At 42.6% G+C, this 15,146-nt stretch overlaps 1 protein-coding gene across 1 annotated transcript in view; it reads right to left on the minus strand.

Moving 5' to 3' along the window:
* Positions 1 to 22: 22 nt before the first annotated feature.
* LOC111143974 (FERM domain containing 4B) overlaps positions 23 to 15,146 on the minus strand; it is a 174,354-nt gene continuing 159,230 nt past the window's right edge. Inside the window, exons 19-23 of the mRNA XM_022498014.1 lie at positions 13,511 to 13,658; positions 10,849 to 10,968; positions 8,920 to 9,731; positions 5,496 to 5,628; positions 23 to 1,041 (exon numbers count right to left, since the gene is read on the minus strand). Of these exons, the coding sequence (XP_022353722.1) occupies positions 933 to 1,041; positions 5,496 to 5,628; positions 8,920 to 9,731; positions 10,849 to 10,968; positions 13,511 to 13,658 (1,322 nt within the window). The 3' untranslated portion in view covers positions 23 to 932. The remainder of the gene's footprint in view (positions 1,042 to 5,495; positions 5,629 to 8,919; positions 9,732 to 10,848; positions 10,969 to 13,510; positions 13,659 to 15,146) is intronic.

Consider the following 15,146-nt stretch of genomic DNA (forward strand, 5'->3'; position numbering starts at 1 on the left):
TTTTTTTTTTTTTTTCCATTTCATTTTGTTTTGGGTTCTTTCTGTATTACCTTAAAGTACTTTTTCAAACTCTGGATTAGAAAAACTTTCCATATCAGGTCTGCCATTTCCAATGGCAGCCGAATGGGAGAGTTACCAGCCTGAATAATATAACCCATCAGGCCACTGGTGTAGAAAGAAAAAAGGAACCCAATAATATTGTACCTTAGAACATTCTCCAAGCAGAGTTTGTCAATTCAGTGGGCTGCTTTGTTTTTCCCAATCTGCTACCATAAAGTTATATTACAGGATGCTACAGCAATAAGTCTCTCCAGAACCCATTTTACGGGGTTTATGAAAACCATCACTCTTTATAATATCCTAGAAACATTTACAACTCATTCAGAACTTCATGAGAATCCAGCTTCTCTTCAAGTAATTTTCCAATACTGCCTAAATGGTTCAGATGCGGGTAGAGAGAGCAAGTGATTCCTCGCCGGATCACAAACCCAAACTTTCTGAAGGTGGGTAATGACTAAGGAGCTTCTGCTTTCCCTTTTCTCATCATTCTGAATTGTGCTCTGCAATTTCCCGTCCTTCCTTCCTACTGGAGACCCTGAACGCACTGGTCACAATTTTGCGGTTTGCCTTCAACAACTTTTATTCCCTTAAAAAGTGCTTGCTACCGATCGAGGCTGAGTCCTCCCTTGGCCACAGTTCCACCTGGCTCTGTCGGGTGAGTGCCCCGAGGGGGGAAGGCAAGTCGTTCAGGGACGCGGCGCAGGCAGGCTCAGCCTCCGTGGGGGAATCCCTTCCGGGGCCAGTTAAGTCCTCTCTTGGACCTCGGATGCCTTTAGCTTTCTAGAGCCGAACAGCTTTCTGGGAAGACAACACATTTTGCAAGGCACACTAGTGTGAGGACGCAGCGCTTGGCCAAGAGGTCCGATGGCAGTTCAGACTAACGTTCCAGGCTTCGAATCTTCATGCCAGAACAGCCTCTGCTCCCTGCTCTCCAGGCTGTCCTCCGACCGGCTTCCCTCTGTGCTGATCTCTGGGTACTGTCTAGTAAAGGAAACCAGGAGAGTTATTACTTGTGGTCATTTTTATTACCAGAGTAGAAAGAGGACTCTACTCAAAGAATTAGTAGAAAGCACTGTCAAGGCAAAGGATGACGGCGTGTTCTTTCCTTGTCCTATTGGCGCATTGTCAAAAAGGCCCATGCAAGGTGTACTTGATTCTCTAGGGAGATATTCCTTTGTCTCACTTATTTTTAACCACGGATTAGGATCCAGATTGTGGTAAGTTACAGGTTAACTCGTAGTTTTTTTTTCTTTTTTTTTTTTTTTTGTCGGGAAGAAGTACAGATAACTTTGGTCTACCATAAAAAGATTATGGTTATAGTTTTATTGCCCTGTATGTAGGTCATTAAGTGGTTTTTTAATCTTATTTAGTAATCTTATTCCAACGTCTTAGCTTTCATTGGGTTGAATTCAGTCTTTTGAATTCTCTGGGAAGCAGCTTTCCCATTCTGTTAGTTCTCTCATTAATGAGTTAAAGAAATCTTTGACACATGCCCATTTCCTCTCTGTGTGAAAGTCGTATTTTTAACTTTTTAAAAAGTATTTTTGACAGCCACATTTTAAATATTCTTCACATTAAGGGAATATGCTAGATGCTTTCCTCAGGGACAAAGGAATATATTTAGTGGCAGGCAGGGGCACCCAGGGACAAGCCTTACATCCCTAGGGTCCATGGACCGAGCATAAATGGGAAACAACATTGCATACAAAAATCATAGGCATACTTGGATGGCATAGCCAAAGGAAGGCATCCTATCACACAAACCATTCCAATAAGCAAAACCTCATTCCTGCAGCAGTCACTTAGAACAGGTTAGAGAGTTAGTAGGTTTCTTTTCATTGTAAATTTCTTTAGTCAGGTTGGTTAAAAAGTCACTGGGAGGAGAGCTGAGGAAAGGAATACTACATGAAATCAGGTATTCAGTGTTTTCCTCTACTATAAACACAGAGTCGGAGTTCCACAGCTTCACACACCAGCCAGAACGAGGCAGACTCCTGCTACGAGGGCAAGACGGAGAAGACGGCGCTGAGGCTCTACTTACTACAGCTGGCTACACTGAGCAAAAGAGAACTGAAAACTGATCTCATTTCGGGAGACACAACCATGCTCCGTGATAGAAGCCCTCGGCGTTGCCTAGTAGAGGGAGAGTTAGATTAGGAAGAGGATGGGAAATGGAAAACAGGAAGCCAAGGGGGGAAAAATGTTATTTGAAAACACACTTGCAGCATAGAGCCAAGAATATGACTGCATTATATTCTAGGGAGCATAAGAGATGTTGCCATTTATGATTTTAGAAAGTCTCTGCCACTGACAATTATGCCACAGCATACTTGGAAATAAATTTTTATTGGTAAAAATGTGTAGCTTTCGTCAATGTTAAGAGCCAGACACTCTGGGGGAGATGATCTTGAAATACTACGTACTTGCTTTGTTTAAAAATTATTTAAATCTTTAACTTCAGGGGCACCTGGGTGGCTCAGTGGGTTAAAGCCTCTGCCTTCGGCCCAGGTCATGATCCCGGGGTCCTGGGATCGAGCCCCGCATCGGGCTCTCCGCTCAGGGGGGAACCTGCTTCCTCCTCTCTCTCTGCCTGCCTCTCTGCCTCCTTGTGATCTCTGTCTGTCAAATAAATAAATATTAAAAAAAAAAAAAATCTTTAACTTCAGGGCAGAGCTAAAGTTTTTCTTTTTTATCTTTATCTTGAAACCCAATTTCTTCTTTTAAAAAATTGTTTTCCTCAAAAATAACAATTTTACAGCACATTTCTAAAACTTAATGGATGGCTGTTGTGATACTTGCTTTGTTAGTAGGTCAAGTTAAATTGGTCACTCTGAGGTCTATATATATACAAAAAAAAAAAAAAAATCCTTAATAGGCAAATAGATGGAAACAAGCACACCCGTACCTCTGTTGCTGGGAGGGTAAATTGGCAAATCTTTCTGGAAAGCAAGTGCCTAAAAAAATACACTTTTCAATTTAATCCATTAATTCTACTTACTAGAATGTATCCTAAGGCAATAATCTGGAATTCAGACAAATATTTGCACAAAGACATTAACAGCAACATTACAATAAAAAATGAGAAAATCTAAGAACCATTCAAATTCAAAACATGGGAACTGTTAAATGAAGTATGATAGATTTACTGAGTGTAATGTTATGTGGAAAACATAAAATAAGGTTTAAAGAGTTTTAAAAAAATATGGGAACATGTTTATATTGTGATATGAAGTATAAAACTGGGATGCAGAAGACAATGAAAGGCGTACAACTGAACATAAAGTTATCATTATGGTCATGGTCATTATGAACATGTAAAAAGGGATACTGGAAAATGGAGGAATGTGTCAAAATGCTAATGGCTACCATCTCTAGATAGCAGAAGATTTCCTACTTATTTATCCCTTTATTATTTTCCTAATTTTTCCACAATGACCTCATACGATGTGCATGTGAGCACACACAATAGAGATCCTTAAATAGTTTCTAATTTCCTGTAGATTACCCCCCCTCTGACACCAGACTCCATGTCAAGCCATCTTGGGCTGGCTCTCTGAGAAAGACAGGCATACTTGGTAAAAACAGATTTTCTCCAAAAATGTTTACTGCTTCCTGAGTCCAGTGAAAGTGGTGTTAACGATTTTCAAACTGTCTTATGCGCTTTGGTACTGTTTCTCACGCAGTCCGTGAAAAGGAAAGTCAAACTATTACAAACGGGGAAAACTATTTGCAGATGAATCATACAAAATGACGAGAACTGGCTTGAAAAAGTACAGCTCCAGTTTTGGGCCAAAGGCATTTTAGTTCTTGCTCCTAACTCATTTGCAAGCATTATTTACAGAAACCCAAGCTATCTGAAGTCCCCTGAGGTATATTTTCACAAAAATTCTATTTTGAGCACCTCCTTTGTTGAGTTGAGACAATTGGCCTAACAGTTCAAGCCAAGAAAAACTCTCCTTGAACAAGGAGAAGAAAAATAAGGTTTAGGGGATTGAATACTTCCAAATCGTTTGTAACACTGAGTACTTTATTAAGAAATTATGATTTCACTCATGTGTGGAATTTAAGAAACAAAACAGATGAACACAGTGGAAGGGAAAAAAATAAAAGAGAGAGAGGGAGGGAGGCAAACCATATGAGACTCTTGACTATAGAGAACAAACTGAGGGTTGATGGAGGGAGGTGGGTGGGGGACGGTCTAGACGGGTGATAGGGATTAAGGAGGTCACTTGTGAGGAGCACTGGGTGATGTACATAAGTGATGGGTCACTGGCTTCTACTCCTGAAACCAATTTTACCATACAGGTTAACCAACTAGAATCGAAATAAAAAACTGAAGTAAAAAAAGAAAAGAAATTAACCTCTCAAATTGACTAGGATAGACACTTTGTCAAGTTATTGCCTGTGTAAGTCTCCCTATGCCTGAAGCAATTTGACCTAGAGCAAAATTATATAAAAACAAAATGCTCAGGGCACCTGGGTGGCTTAGTGGGTTGAAGCCTCTGCCTTCGGCTCAGGTCATGATCCCAGGGTACTGGGGTCGAGCCCTACACCGGGCTCTCTGCTCAGCAGGGAGCCTGCTTCCCCCCTCTTTCTCTCTGCCTGCCTCTCTGCCTACTTGTGATCTCCGTCTGTCAAATACATAAATAAAATCTTAAAAAAAAAACACCCTTTAAAAACAAAACAAAATAAAACGCTCTATTTCTTGGCATGATGGGTGTGCATTATATTCTGTGAAAGTGACAGGGAGAAAAGACCTCTTCAAACTTAATTCCTGCATCTACAAATAAGTGAAAAACGTGTAATGCGGAGTTAGTCCTCTTTCTTAAAATCACATTTTAACAAATTGTTCTTGTATATTTCCTCCCAATGTTTACAAAGAACCACGATTACAAATAGAACAGCTGGGTGTGTCTGTAGCAAATGTTCACTGAAATCAAGCCCACCAACTGTCTATGAGGAATGTTGATGTGAACAGCCTTTTCTGGAGTAGGAGGTATTTTTTCTCCAAGGTTCCAGGAGAGTCTTAAATGGGTATATCAGTAATACCATTTAAAGTACTACAATTAAAAACCCATCAGATACAGAATTTAAGACCTTCCTGAAGACTATGGAACGAAGTCAAATTTCAACATTCTAGATGAGGAGTCAACAAACCTTTTCGTAAAAGGCCAGATGTTTTTGGCTTTGTTGGCCCTGAGGGCTCTGTCACTACTCCACTCTGCCCTCACAGTACAAAAACAGCCACAGATAAAATGTACATGAATGAACATGGCCGTTTTCCAATAAAACTTAATTTACAAAAACAGGTGGCAGCTGCTTTTGGCCCGTAGGCTATAGTCTGGTGATCTTTGAGCTTTCATAAAATAGAATCGAATTCCTCAATTATTTGACCAGGAAGAGGCTACTAGAATTTTGGAGCATTGCTTTCTCACCTGGCTGGAGAGGGCAAAGGATTATAGATGTTGCCGTAGCAGCTGGTGTAGGAAGAATGTGCCGGGGTCTCGTAGTCAGATAGCCCTACTGCTATCTGGGTCCTCCAGTTCCCGGAAGCATTTGTAGAAGATACTAGAAATAAAAAGGGAAAGAGACAGAATTAGTGCGAATATTCAAAGCAAAGACTATTTAGGCCATTTATTTATTTATTTATTTATTAACGATTTTATTTATTTATTTGACAGAGAGAAATCACAAGCAGGCAGAGAGGCAGGTAGAGAGAGAGGAGGAAGCAGGCTCCCCGCTGAGCAGAGAGCCCGATGCGGGGCTCGATCCCAGGATCCTGAGATCATGACCTGAGCCGAAGGCAGCAGCTTAACCCACTGAGCCACCCAGGCGCCCTATTTAGGCCATTTAGATGTACATTATAATCATCCATGTGCAGAGATTAAAAGCCAATGTTTTATCCTATTCCAGTTTAGTCACTGGCCATGTGACCTTGGGCAAATAGTTTATTCTCTTTAAGTCTCAGTTTCTTCACTTGTAAAGTGGGGATAATAATGCAAATATACCCTGTACAGGGATGATACCAGGATTAAATAAGGTTATATATAAGAATGTTTAGCACTGTGGCTGGTATAGAGTAAACACCCCCAAAATGACAACTATTGGTGTTATCAATGGGAATAAAGTTAATTGAAAGGCAGGCTGTAAACAATACCCTACCAGACCAGTCGAATAAACATTCTCATATATGGAGAGAGTCTCTCCATTCTGGCTAGGGTGGCTGGACAGATAAGGCTTTATTTGTCAAGATAAGATGACCAGTTTGAGTTTCTCAGAGGCCTTTGGAGGAAAAGCACTCCACAAGTTGACCTGTTGGGACATGACTTGTTCCTTGGCCCAAGGCAACCAGCTGCTAGCAGGATCCACGCATAATTTTTCCCTTAAAAGTAAGTGTGTGTGGTGGAAAGGGGGGAGAGTATAAGTAGTACAGGAGGGAATTACTTCTACTGAGGGACTGAACTAGAACAAGACAAGGGCATAGTTTGGGACCAAAGCCCAGTGAACGTCACATCATGGAGTGTTTGCTGTCCTCTCTCTAAAACCAATCCTGCTCCATGCCCGGGATGCAGGTGACCACAACGCTAAGCCGGTCCAAGACCAGCACCGCTCATGGATGCTTCCGGTCACCCTCCATTTCCTGTTCTTGGCGGCCACCTTCCTCCTCTTCTCTCTCATACCCACAAAGCCCTCGTGACCAGTGCACGGCAGACGCCTTTCAAAACACATCTGTGGCCCCGGATGCCATGAGGTTTTTGACTCAAAGATGTAATTCCCTCACTTTGAGTTTCTAAGAATGTTGCATAACTCTGAGTCAGAGGCTGTGAAGCTTGGTGGTTAAGGTGTCAGAGCTGGGAGGGAATTCCCACTCAAGCACTTACGAGCTCCCGGGCTTGGCCAGGGTCATTTCCACTCTCTAAACCAGAACCGCCTTCACAGCTAGATGAGGACAGCGATAACAGACCTAACAACAGCACTCATGATCTGTGGCACACATTAGATGGGATGGGGCAGTAAGGCACCGAGCATGCGGTGTGGCCCAGGGGAAGCTGCCAAGAGATGGTGGCTGTCATTACCACCAAAACGGAGTCACCAAGAGAGTCTTTATATAGCCGCAAGGAACTACAAAACCCCTGACTATTTTGGCAGATAATAGGAAACGCTCTGCGGCGCATGCCTGTTGTCATACATTTTTGTAGCTATGAAATGTTGACAGGAATGAGGAAAATTCCAAAAGGGAATTTTCTCGAGGAGCTCTAATTCCATCCCTTTAATTCTTTAAAGTGGAATGCCTTTTGGTCTGTGGGGCCAAATTCTCCAGCTACCCGCCAGGCCCCTCCTGAGTGTGACTCAGGAAGCACTAAGTCCTTTCTCACCTTTGCCCCAGACACTGGGTCAACCACCAGTAACGCTGTGGTTTCCAAGGTATACACCTACTCGTCGCCAGCCTCCCTGCTTAAGATGGCATCACCCCAGCCCTGTGCCCTGATGACCATCCATATATACATCTCAGCCCTCCTTGTTGGTTCCAACACCCTCCTGGTGTTTGTTTTCCGAAAGATTCTCCTGTCGTGCCCTGAGCTTAGGGTGGGGGGCAGGGAAGAAAGGCGTTCCCTAGATAAGAGCCATAACTAACCAGGAATAAGGACAGGAGCCTTTTCATATGTTAGATGTGGTAATAAATGGGAAAGTTCTAGCGGAAGTCCAAAGTCCTCCAGAACAGAGGACACTGTAAACCCAAACAGAAATCTCCATGGCAATGCCTCTGGTCAACAAGCTTGGGAAATTTTTAAAGGCACAGTCTTTGTCGACTCTTACGCAATGATTTGGGAATCCCCGTGCTGTGTCTTACTAAAGGGGTCATGCCTGAAAGAGGGGAAGAACGCATGACTTCAGGTTTTCACGTAGTTCAAGAACTCATTCATTTTAGAGCCTAAAAATTGCTTAATGTGTATACATTCCTCTGGCTGCTGACTAGACTGTGCGCTCCTCAAGGCCAGAAACTGGGTCAACATTGGCTCCTCAGCATCCGGGATCTGCCTGCTTGTTTGTTGAATCAATGAAACCCGAGGCAAACACTCCTCTTTCCCCTCATTTCTGTACTTGGTGAGGTTAGTAAACAGTAAGTCTGCCATGGATTTTAGTGGAGTGAGGGGCCAAAGTCCGTGTGTGAGGGAACCTCTCTAACCAAAATTATCTTTGAAAATCCCTTACGTCAACCCTAACGTAGAGTATATATGACAACTTACTGAACTGAGTCAAGGTATTAGAAGCACGTAGAACACTATCAGGAACAGAGCTTACAAATTACTGGCTCCCATCAGAATTGTTAGGAGCCTCACATGGCCACCCGAACTTTCAAAACCAACTGCCCTTAGAGGATCAAGTTCCTGGTGGTGAACAGGGTAGGATGCATAGTCCTAATGTTTTCTGTTTACCTGATGGGTTTACTCTACTTTTTGAACAGGTCAGACATCAGGGACCTGCACACTTTTATGACATGTGGAAAAGATACACTATTTGAAAGCCCCTCACTCAGGGCAGCAGAGAGTAGGTGCTCAATGAACACTTGTTGGATTGGAATCTACCAATTGCTACAGTGGACTCCCACGGACTGTGTTCTAATTTTAGTCTATGTACTGATGAAGCGAGCACCGCGGACTATGTTCTTTGGAAAAACAAAGAGAAGAACTATTTTCAAGTTGGCGATTCTTACTGTGGCCCCACGGAATGGTACCAGGGTCACGACCTTGGGGACTGGTCCTGTGATTCCCTGAGGGGAATGGTTTGGGGGCAGCATGGGCAGGGGAGAGGAGGTAAATTCGACGCAGGGACCAAGAGCGTCCGCAGTGTTCTTACCGGAAGAGTAGGAGGATGTTCGGCTGCTGGGAGAACAGGGTACTTGCAGCCCTGCAAACCCCAAGCACCTCTGCGATCCCCTGTCTGAGTCAAAGCTAGTCTGTGGGCTGTGCCCTGGGTCCTTTTGTCCAGAGGCCCGCTGGTACCAGCCACGCAGGTGCTCTGCAACTAAGGCCTTGTGGATGTTTTTGGTGATGTGCTCCGACTTAGCAGCAGCCTTCCTAGGCAGCCGGAGAGTTGCATATGGGTTATGGGGCACATGGTCGACCTCATCCTCATGAAAGGACCTGCTGTAGTCCCGTTGGCGCTCGTATCCATAGTGGGCCGAGGAACGGTAGGAAGGATTGACGCTGTACTGTCCCTCCGTGTCGTTCTCATAGACGTAGCCTCCGCTATAATAAAGATCACACTCCGCATAGGGTGTGTACCCAGCAATATAGTAACTAGAAGAAGGTTGTTCCTGGCTCTTTGTGTAGACGCCATTCCTCAAACTATCCTTTTGTGCTAGGTTGGGCATGCTTCCTGAATTTGAAGTCGAAACATTCTGTTTCTTGGACCTTCTCCGGCCCCTGGCACGAGTGTCCAGAGTCTGGGTAGTGTAATAGGGGCCGGCGACGGGCGTCACGCAGTAATACTCCGTGCTTGACTGGCTGGTGTAGGAGGACCCGTCGTCCAGGATCTCCGTACTACTGCTTCTTTGGGATTTGGAGAGGGAGAAAAATGGCTTATCGCTGTCCATCTCAGATAGCAGGTGGGACTGAGACTCGAGGCTTCCACTGCGCTGGCGGCAATGCTGGGCTGAAGATTCGGGTCTGTGGGAGGAGAGAGGCCAATTTGTAACAGAGGAAGAAAGGACGGACTGACTGAAATGAAACACATGATCATGGCAGTGAAGGATTTTATCATCCTCAACTGTCGTAAGACTCAAGGTTTCCAAAGCTGATTGCACAAGAGGACACATTTTTCATATAACCCATCGGCTGACACACAGGTGCACTGTGTCATCGTAGAAGGAGAAGAGAACCAGGTTCTAACAACTGTGCGATCCAAAGCCTTACTCGAGAGCGGGGAAGAGAACGGATGATGCACAAGCTGCATCAAAGCCTTAAAAAAAAAGCCCAAGCGTCTTTGGAGGTTCCTCTCTTCCAACAGGAGTGAAGGAGACACAGACTAGGGCAGAGGGAGCACTGCTCGGGGGAGAGCCTGGCTCTGACAGCAGACTTATCTGGGGGGGGGGGGGGGCTTAGCTCTGCCATCTCCCAGCTGTGTGAGCTTGGGTAAGACACTGAACCTCTCTTAATCCTCATCCCTAAAACGAGGAGGTAAAACAGGATCTGAGATCTACAGTTCGGCTTGTCATGTGTACTGAATAGTATCAGGCATGTGGGGCACCTGGGGGGCTCAGTCTGTAAAGTGTCTGCCTTCGGCTCAGGTCATGATCCCAGGGTCCTGGGATCGAGCCCCACACTGGGCTCCCTGCTAAGTGGGGAGCCTGCTTCTCCCTCTGCCTCTGCCTGCCACTCACCCTGCTTGCGTTCTCTCTCTCTCTGAGAAATAAATAAAACCTTAAAAAAATTTTAAAAAATATCAGGCTTATAAAAGAGCTAGCGAAACCTTCCCTAAACGCTTCAAAGTGTTGCTCATGTCATTATCCTCATCCTCACCACCGAATAACAAACAGCGAAGTCTGGCTGGGAAAACTAAGGCACACGCACAAAAAAATCTCCTATCGACCCGCACAAAGCCTATTTTTCAGTACATTTTCTTTGCCAGTGTCACTGAACCGTTAAGTAGAAAATGTGGATCTGTAACACAGTCCCGCTGCATCGAGTCCCTTAAAATGATTAAAACGCAAAACAAAGCAAAGCAAAACCAACAAAGTAAAGCAAAATCAACAGTGTCAAAGTCACTGGAAAGAAGCACTCTTACTCCAAGTGGCTGCTGCTGTAGGCATTTCGGGTCAGAACGGGAGTGGTGGGCATGCTCCGTCCACCGGGGGGCCGCCGCTCCAGGGTTTTGTAAGGGCTGCTGTGGGTCGACAGCATTTCCCTGTGATGGGAAGAAGAATGTGGGAGATGATGAGCCTCCTAGCATCTCTGGCCAACTCGTCAACAGCCAATTTGAAACTTAGTGGAAGCTGAAGGAAAGGAGCATTGAAGAAAACGGGGCAGGGTGTCTTTGTGGTTTAGTATCCTTGTATGTCCTGGGTGAGTTTGAGGGGGAAACACAAGTGATCTCTCTAGTCATAAGGATGAAGGAAAAAAAAAAACCTTTTTTTTTTTTTTAAAAAGAAGAATGTACTGAATAAAAGGGATTGAAAGCAACTAGAGCAAGGGCAGCAAAGCCTTTTTCTATAAAGAGTCTAAGAGTAAATATTTTTGGCCTTGCAGGCCAGATGTGCCTGTCCTGACTGCTCTCCTGTGCCCCTGAGGGACAAAAGCAGTGTAGACAACGTGTACGTGAATGGGGATGGCTGTGAGCCAACAGGGCTTGACTGTGGACACTGAAAGTCAAATATCGTATAATTTTTCACGTCCCCCAATACTACTGCTTTTGACTTCCCCTCCAACTTTTTAAAAATATAAAAACCATTCTGAGCTTGTGGGCCATATAAAAATAAGTTGCAGGATGAATCCAGCCAGTGGGCTGTTGTCTGCGGGCCGTGGATTAGAAGGTAACATCTTTAAATCATTTTGTTGGCTACCCAGCACAGTGAAAACACAATCTGAAGTTCATTCTTTAATGAAAGGTGACTCTGATTATATTTTTACTTATCACAAAAGCATGTCAAGTTCACCGCAGAAAATTTTGAAAGTACAGATTAAAAAGAAAAACTTAAATATCTATCATCAGAAACCTCAGAGACAGCCAGTCGACGCTGACTATTTTCAGATATTTTTTACTAACCATACTTATAGGTATTTACAGTTTTTAACAACAAGAAAATATAATCTTACTCTATACTCTCTTTCAAAACTCACATTAAAAAAACTGTATCTAATGTTTTGTGTTGGTTACCATTCATCCACAATGTTATTTTAATGACAGTAGAGCATTCTACTGTAAGGATTTATAAATCATTTGAACAACTCACTAGTTGAGCATTTGGGTTGTTTTCAATTTGTCACCAGCGTAAACAGTAACAGGATGAGCATCCTGTAGTTAATTAATACAACAGGAAAAATTCCTCTAAGTGAAATTGCTGGATCAATGACCAAACCCATCTTAAGCTATTAAGGAAGTAGGTATAGTAATTTTTAAGATAATGATTTCTGGTCGTAAGTCTTCCTTTTGCTTCAATAGCTTTGTTTCCCCTGATATAATAAATATATTTGTCCAGGGCTGTCCAATGATAGAAATGTGCTATATCTATGCCAGTATTATAGCCATTAGCCCACATGTGTGCCCATTAGCACTTGAAATGTGGCTAGCAGGACTCAGAAGTAAATTTTTAATTTTATTTACTTTTAATTGCACTGGCTGGCACAGCTCTAGACACTTGGATTTCTATTGTTTAGGCAACAGTTCTAAAGGCTAATCTAACAGCTGGGCCTGATATGGTCTTTGACAAAGGAGAAATACAGCACAGTGCTATTTTCCTAAGTGAAGAATTATTTAATCTAAATAATCTTCCTTTATTTTAAGACTAATTTCCCCCTTCACTGAGATGCAGTGTGACATATTGGTTAAAATCACTCCATAGGCTTTGGAGTCAGGCTACATAGGTTCAAATCCTGATTCCAACACTTACAGGAACCCAACAGGTTATTCAAGCTTTCTGGTCCTCAGTGTACTTACCTGTAAATGGTAACGACACTTGTCACACTACAGACTAAATTCATTAATACGTATTAAAATACTTTGAACAGTGTCTGACATATAGTAAGCATTCAATAAATGTTAACTTCATTTTATTATTATTATTATGACAATGGCTGTATTTTTGATATTTACATGTCTTTTTTTCAATGAAATCACGGTATTATTTATGTGAACATTCTGATTAGGCAGAGTAAACATTTGGTAATTTATCTTAGGTCCTTGTTTTTTTTTTTTAAAGTAGTATTGATCCATGCAGCCAAATTCTGAGAATCACTGGTCTGTCATCTTTTTAAAAAACTGGTGGTATTGCCTGGATAATATTTATCTGAGATATTCGAGAAGAAAAGTCACATTATCTATTTTACAGATTCAAAATGAGTGGAAGTCTCATTTCCCTTGGAAAGAGTGGAAGTCATTTCTGTCACGCACACTGATAGCGTGGTATTTAACGTCCATTTCCTGAGAGCATGGGTTTTGAAATGGAACTTCAGACGTTATATCCAAATCCAGATTATAAATAACACCCCTGGAACCTAACATAAATCCAACAGACTTTAAAATATAGGAAAGTGCCAAATGCTTTGAAAAGAACTCTTAGAAATGTGCTCGTTGTCAACAACAAATAACGGGGTGAGTTTCTATGCTTTGGTTTTGCAGGATAACCCCTTCTGAAAGGATAAAAAGGCTAATGCCCCAAAGAGTCAACTGTTTTGGAGGAAAGGTCTCACGGCTGTGAGGCATCTGTCTCCCTGGAGATGGGATTTCTCACCTGGACTGCCTGGTCTCCACAAACTGTTCATTGACGGATGACTTTCTGAAATGGATTCGCTCAATACCGAGAGACTTGGGAGGAAGAATTCTTGGAGAATGAGGTACTGAACTTGGTCGCTGCCCAGCGAGAGTGAAGGTGTCATTGGCTATAATAAGTAAATGAATGAATGAATCAGTAAGTAGGTAAATAAATAAGGCAATAAATACCTTTCCAGCCCTCCAAAAAGCAAATCAGAAGATCTGATGTTTTTAGAAGTGTATTATTTCAGGACATTTATTTTTATACTTTATACACTAGAAAACGGAAATTACTGAATACAATTGACCCTTGGACAACACAGGTTTGGACTGCATGGGTCCACTTACACACAGATTTTTTTTTTTTTCCGATAAATATAGTACAGTATAGTAAATGCATTTCCTCTTCCTTATGATTTTCTTAATAACATTTTCTCCTCTCTAGCTTACTTGACTGTAGGAATACAGTATATAATACATTTAACATACAAATATGTGTTAACTGTTTAAGTTAATGATAAGGCTTCTGCCAAAACTAGGCTGTCAGTAGTTATGTTTTGGGGTAGTAAAAGTTATACTTGGATTTTCAACTACCGGGAGTGGGACCACACCTAACCCCCACATTGTTCAAGGGTCAACTGTTCTCTTGTGGGCCTGATCCAACTTTTCCCAGTTTAGTAGGTAATAAAAGCAATAACTATATTCTCTGAGCAGAGAAATCATTCTGGTAGAATGGGTGATACTATAGTTTTTCTAGAATTATATTAAAGAAAACCCCCAGTGTGTATAGGGCCAAAAGGAAGTTGGCCAGTAAAGCTGGCGTGGATCACTTTTGTTCACCTTTCAAGTTCTTAGGCCTCGTTGGCCGACCAGGGGCTCATCCTACCATTGAAAGTGATATAACTGATGTATGCTGAGTCATCAGAGACTTGATATGTCTCCTGCTGACATCTGCATTTTCAAAGAGGAATGGAAAACATGACCCAGCTTCAGCTCAAAGGAAAAATTTTGGAGTGGTGGAGTCTGATGCACCATCAAACTTGGGGTGGGGTGGGGATGGGGGAGATAAAGCCATATGGGTTAGTGGCTTCCCAGAATTCTTTACATCATATCAGACAGTCACTCCTCTGCTTAAGCGCCAGGGATTACAAGGAAGCACTTTCCTATTCAATATGAAATCCATTCCATCATCAAATGTGCTGAACAAACACAGGCCATCAAAACATGTGGCCTTCCTCTAGGAAACCAATACAATGACATGTAACCCAATTTCTTCCTAAGGAAAATAAACTCCTAGCCATCCAGAATACAGGGATAATCAAAGTCTACACTATATTTTACAGTTTGAGATAAGACTCCAAATATAGAAGATTCACCTGGGAAATCTTGGGAAAGAAAACTTGGGAAAGTTGCATGAAAGGCTCTGAATATCTATACAAATCCCCATGAACCTGTAATTACTTCAAGAGAAAACATTTAAAAAAAATCCTACAGAGGGGTGCCTGGCTGGCTCAGTCAGTAGAGCATATGACTCTTGATCTCGGGGTCCTGAATTCAAGCCCCACCTTGGGTGGGGAGCCTACTTAAAAGTAAAAAAAAAAAAAAGGAAAGAAAAA

This window comes from Enhydra lutris, unplaced genomic scaffold, assembly GCF_002288905.1.
Source record: "Enhydra lutris kenyoni isolate GAN:26980312 unplaced genomic scaffold, ASM228890v2 scaffoldscaffold10, whole genome shotgun sequence".
NCBI lineage: Eukaryota > Metazoa > Chordata > Mammalia > Carnivora > Mustelidae > Enhydra > Enhydra lutris.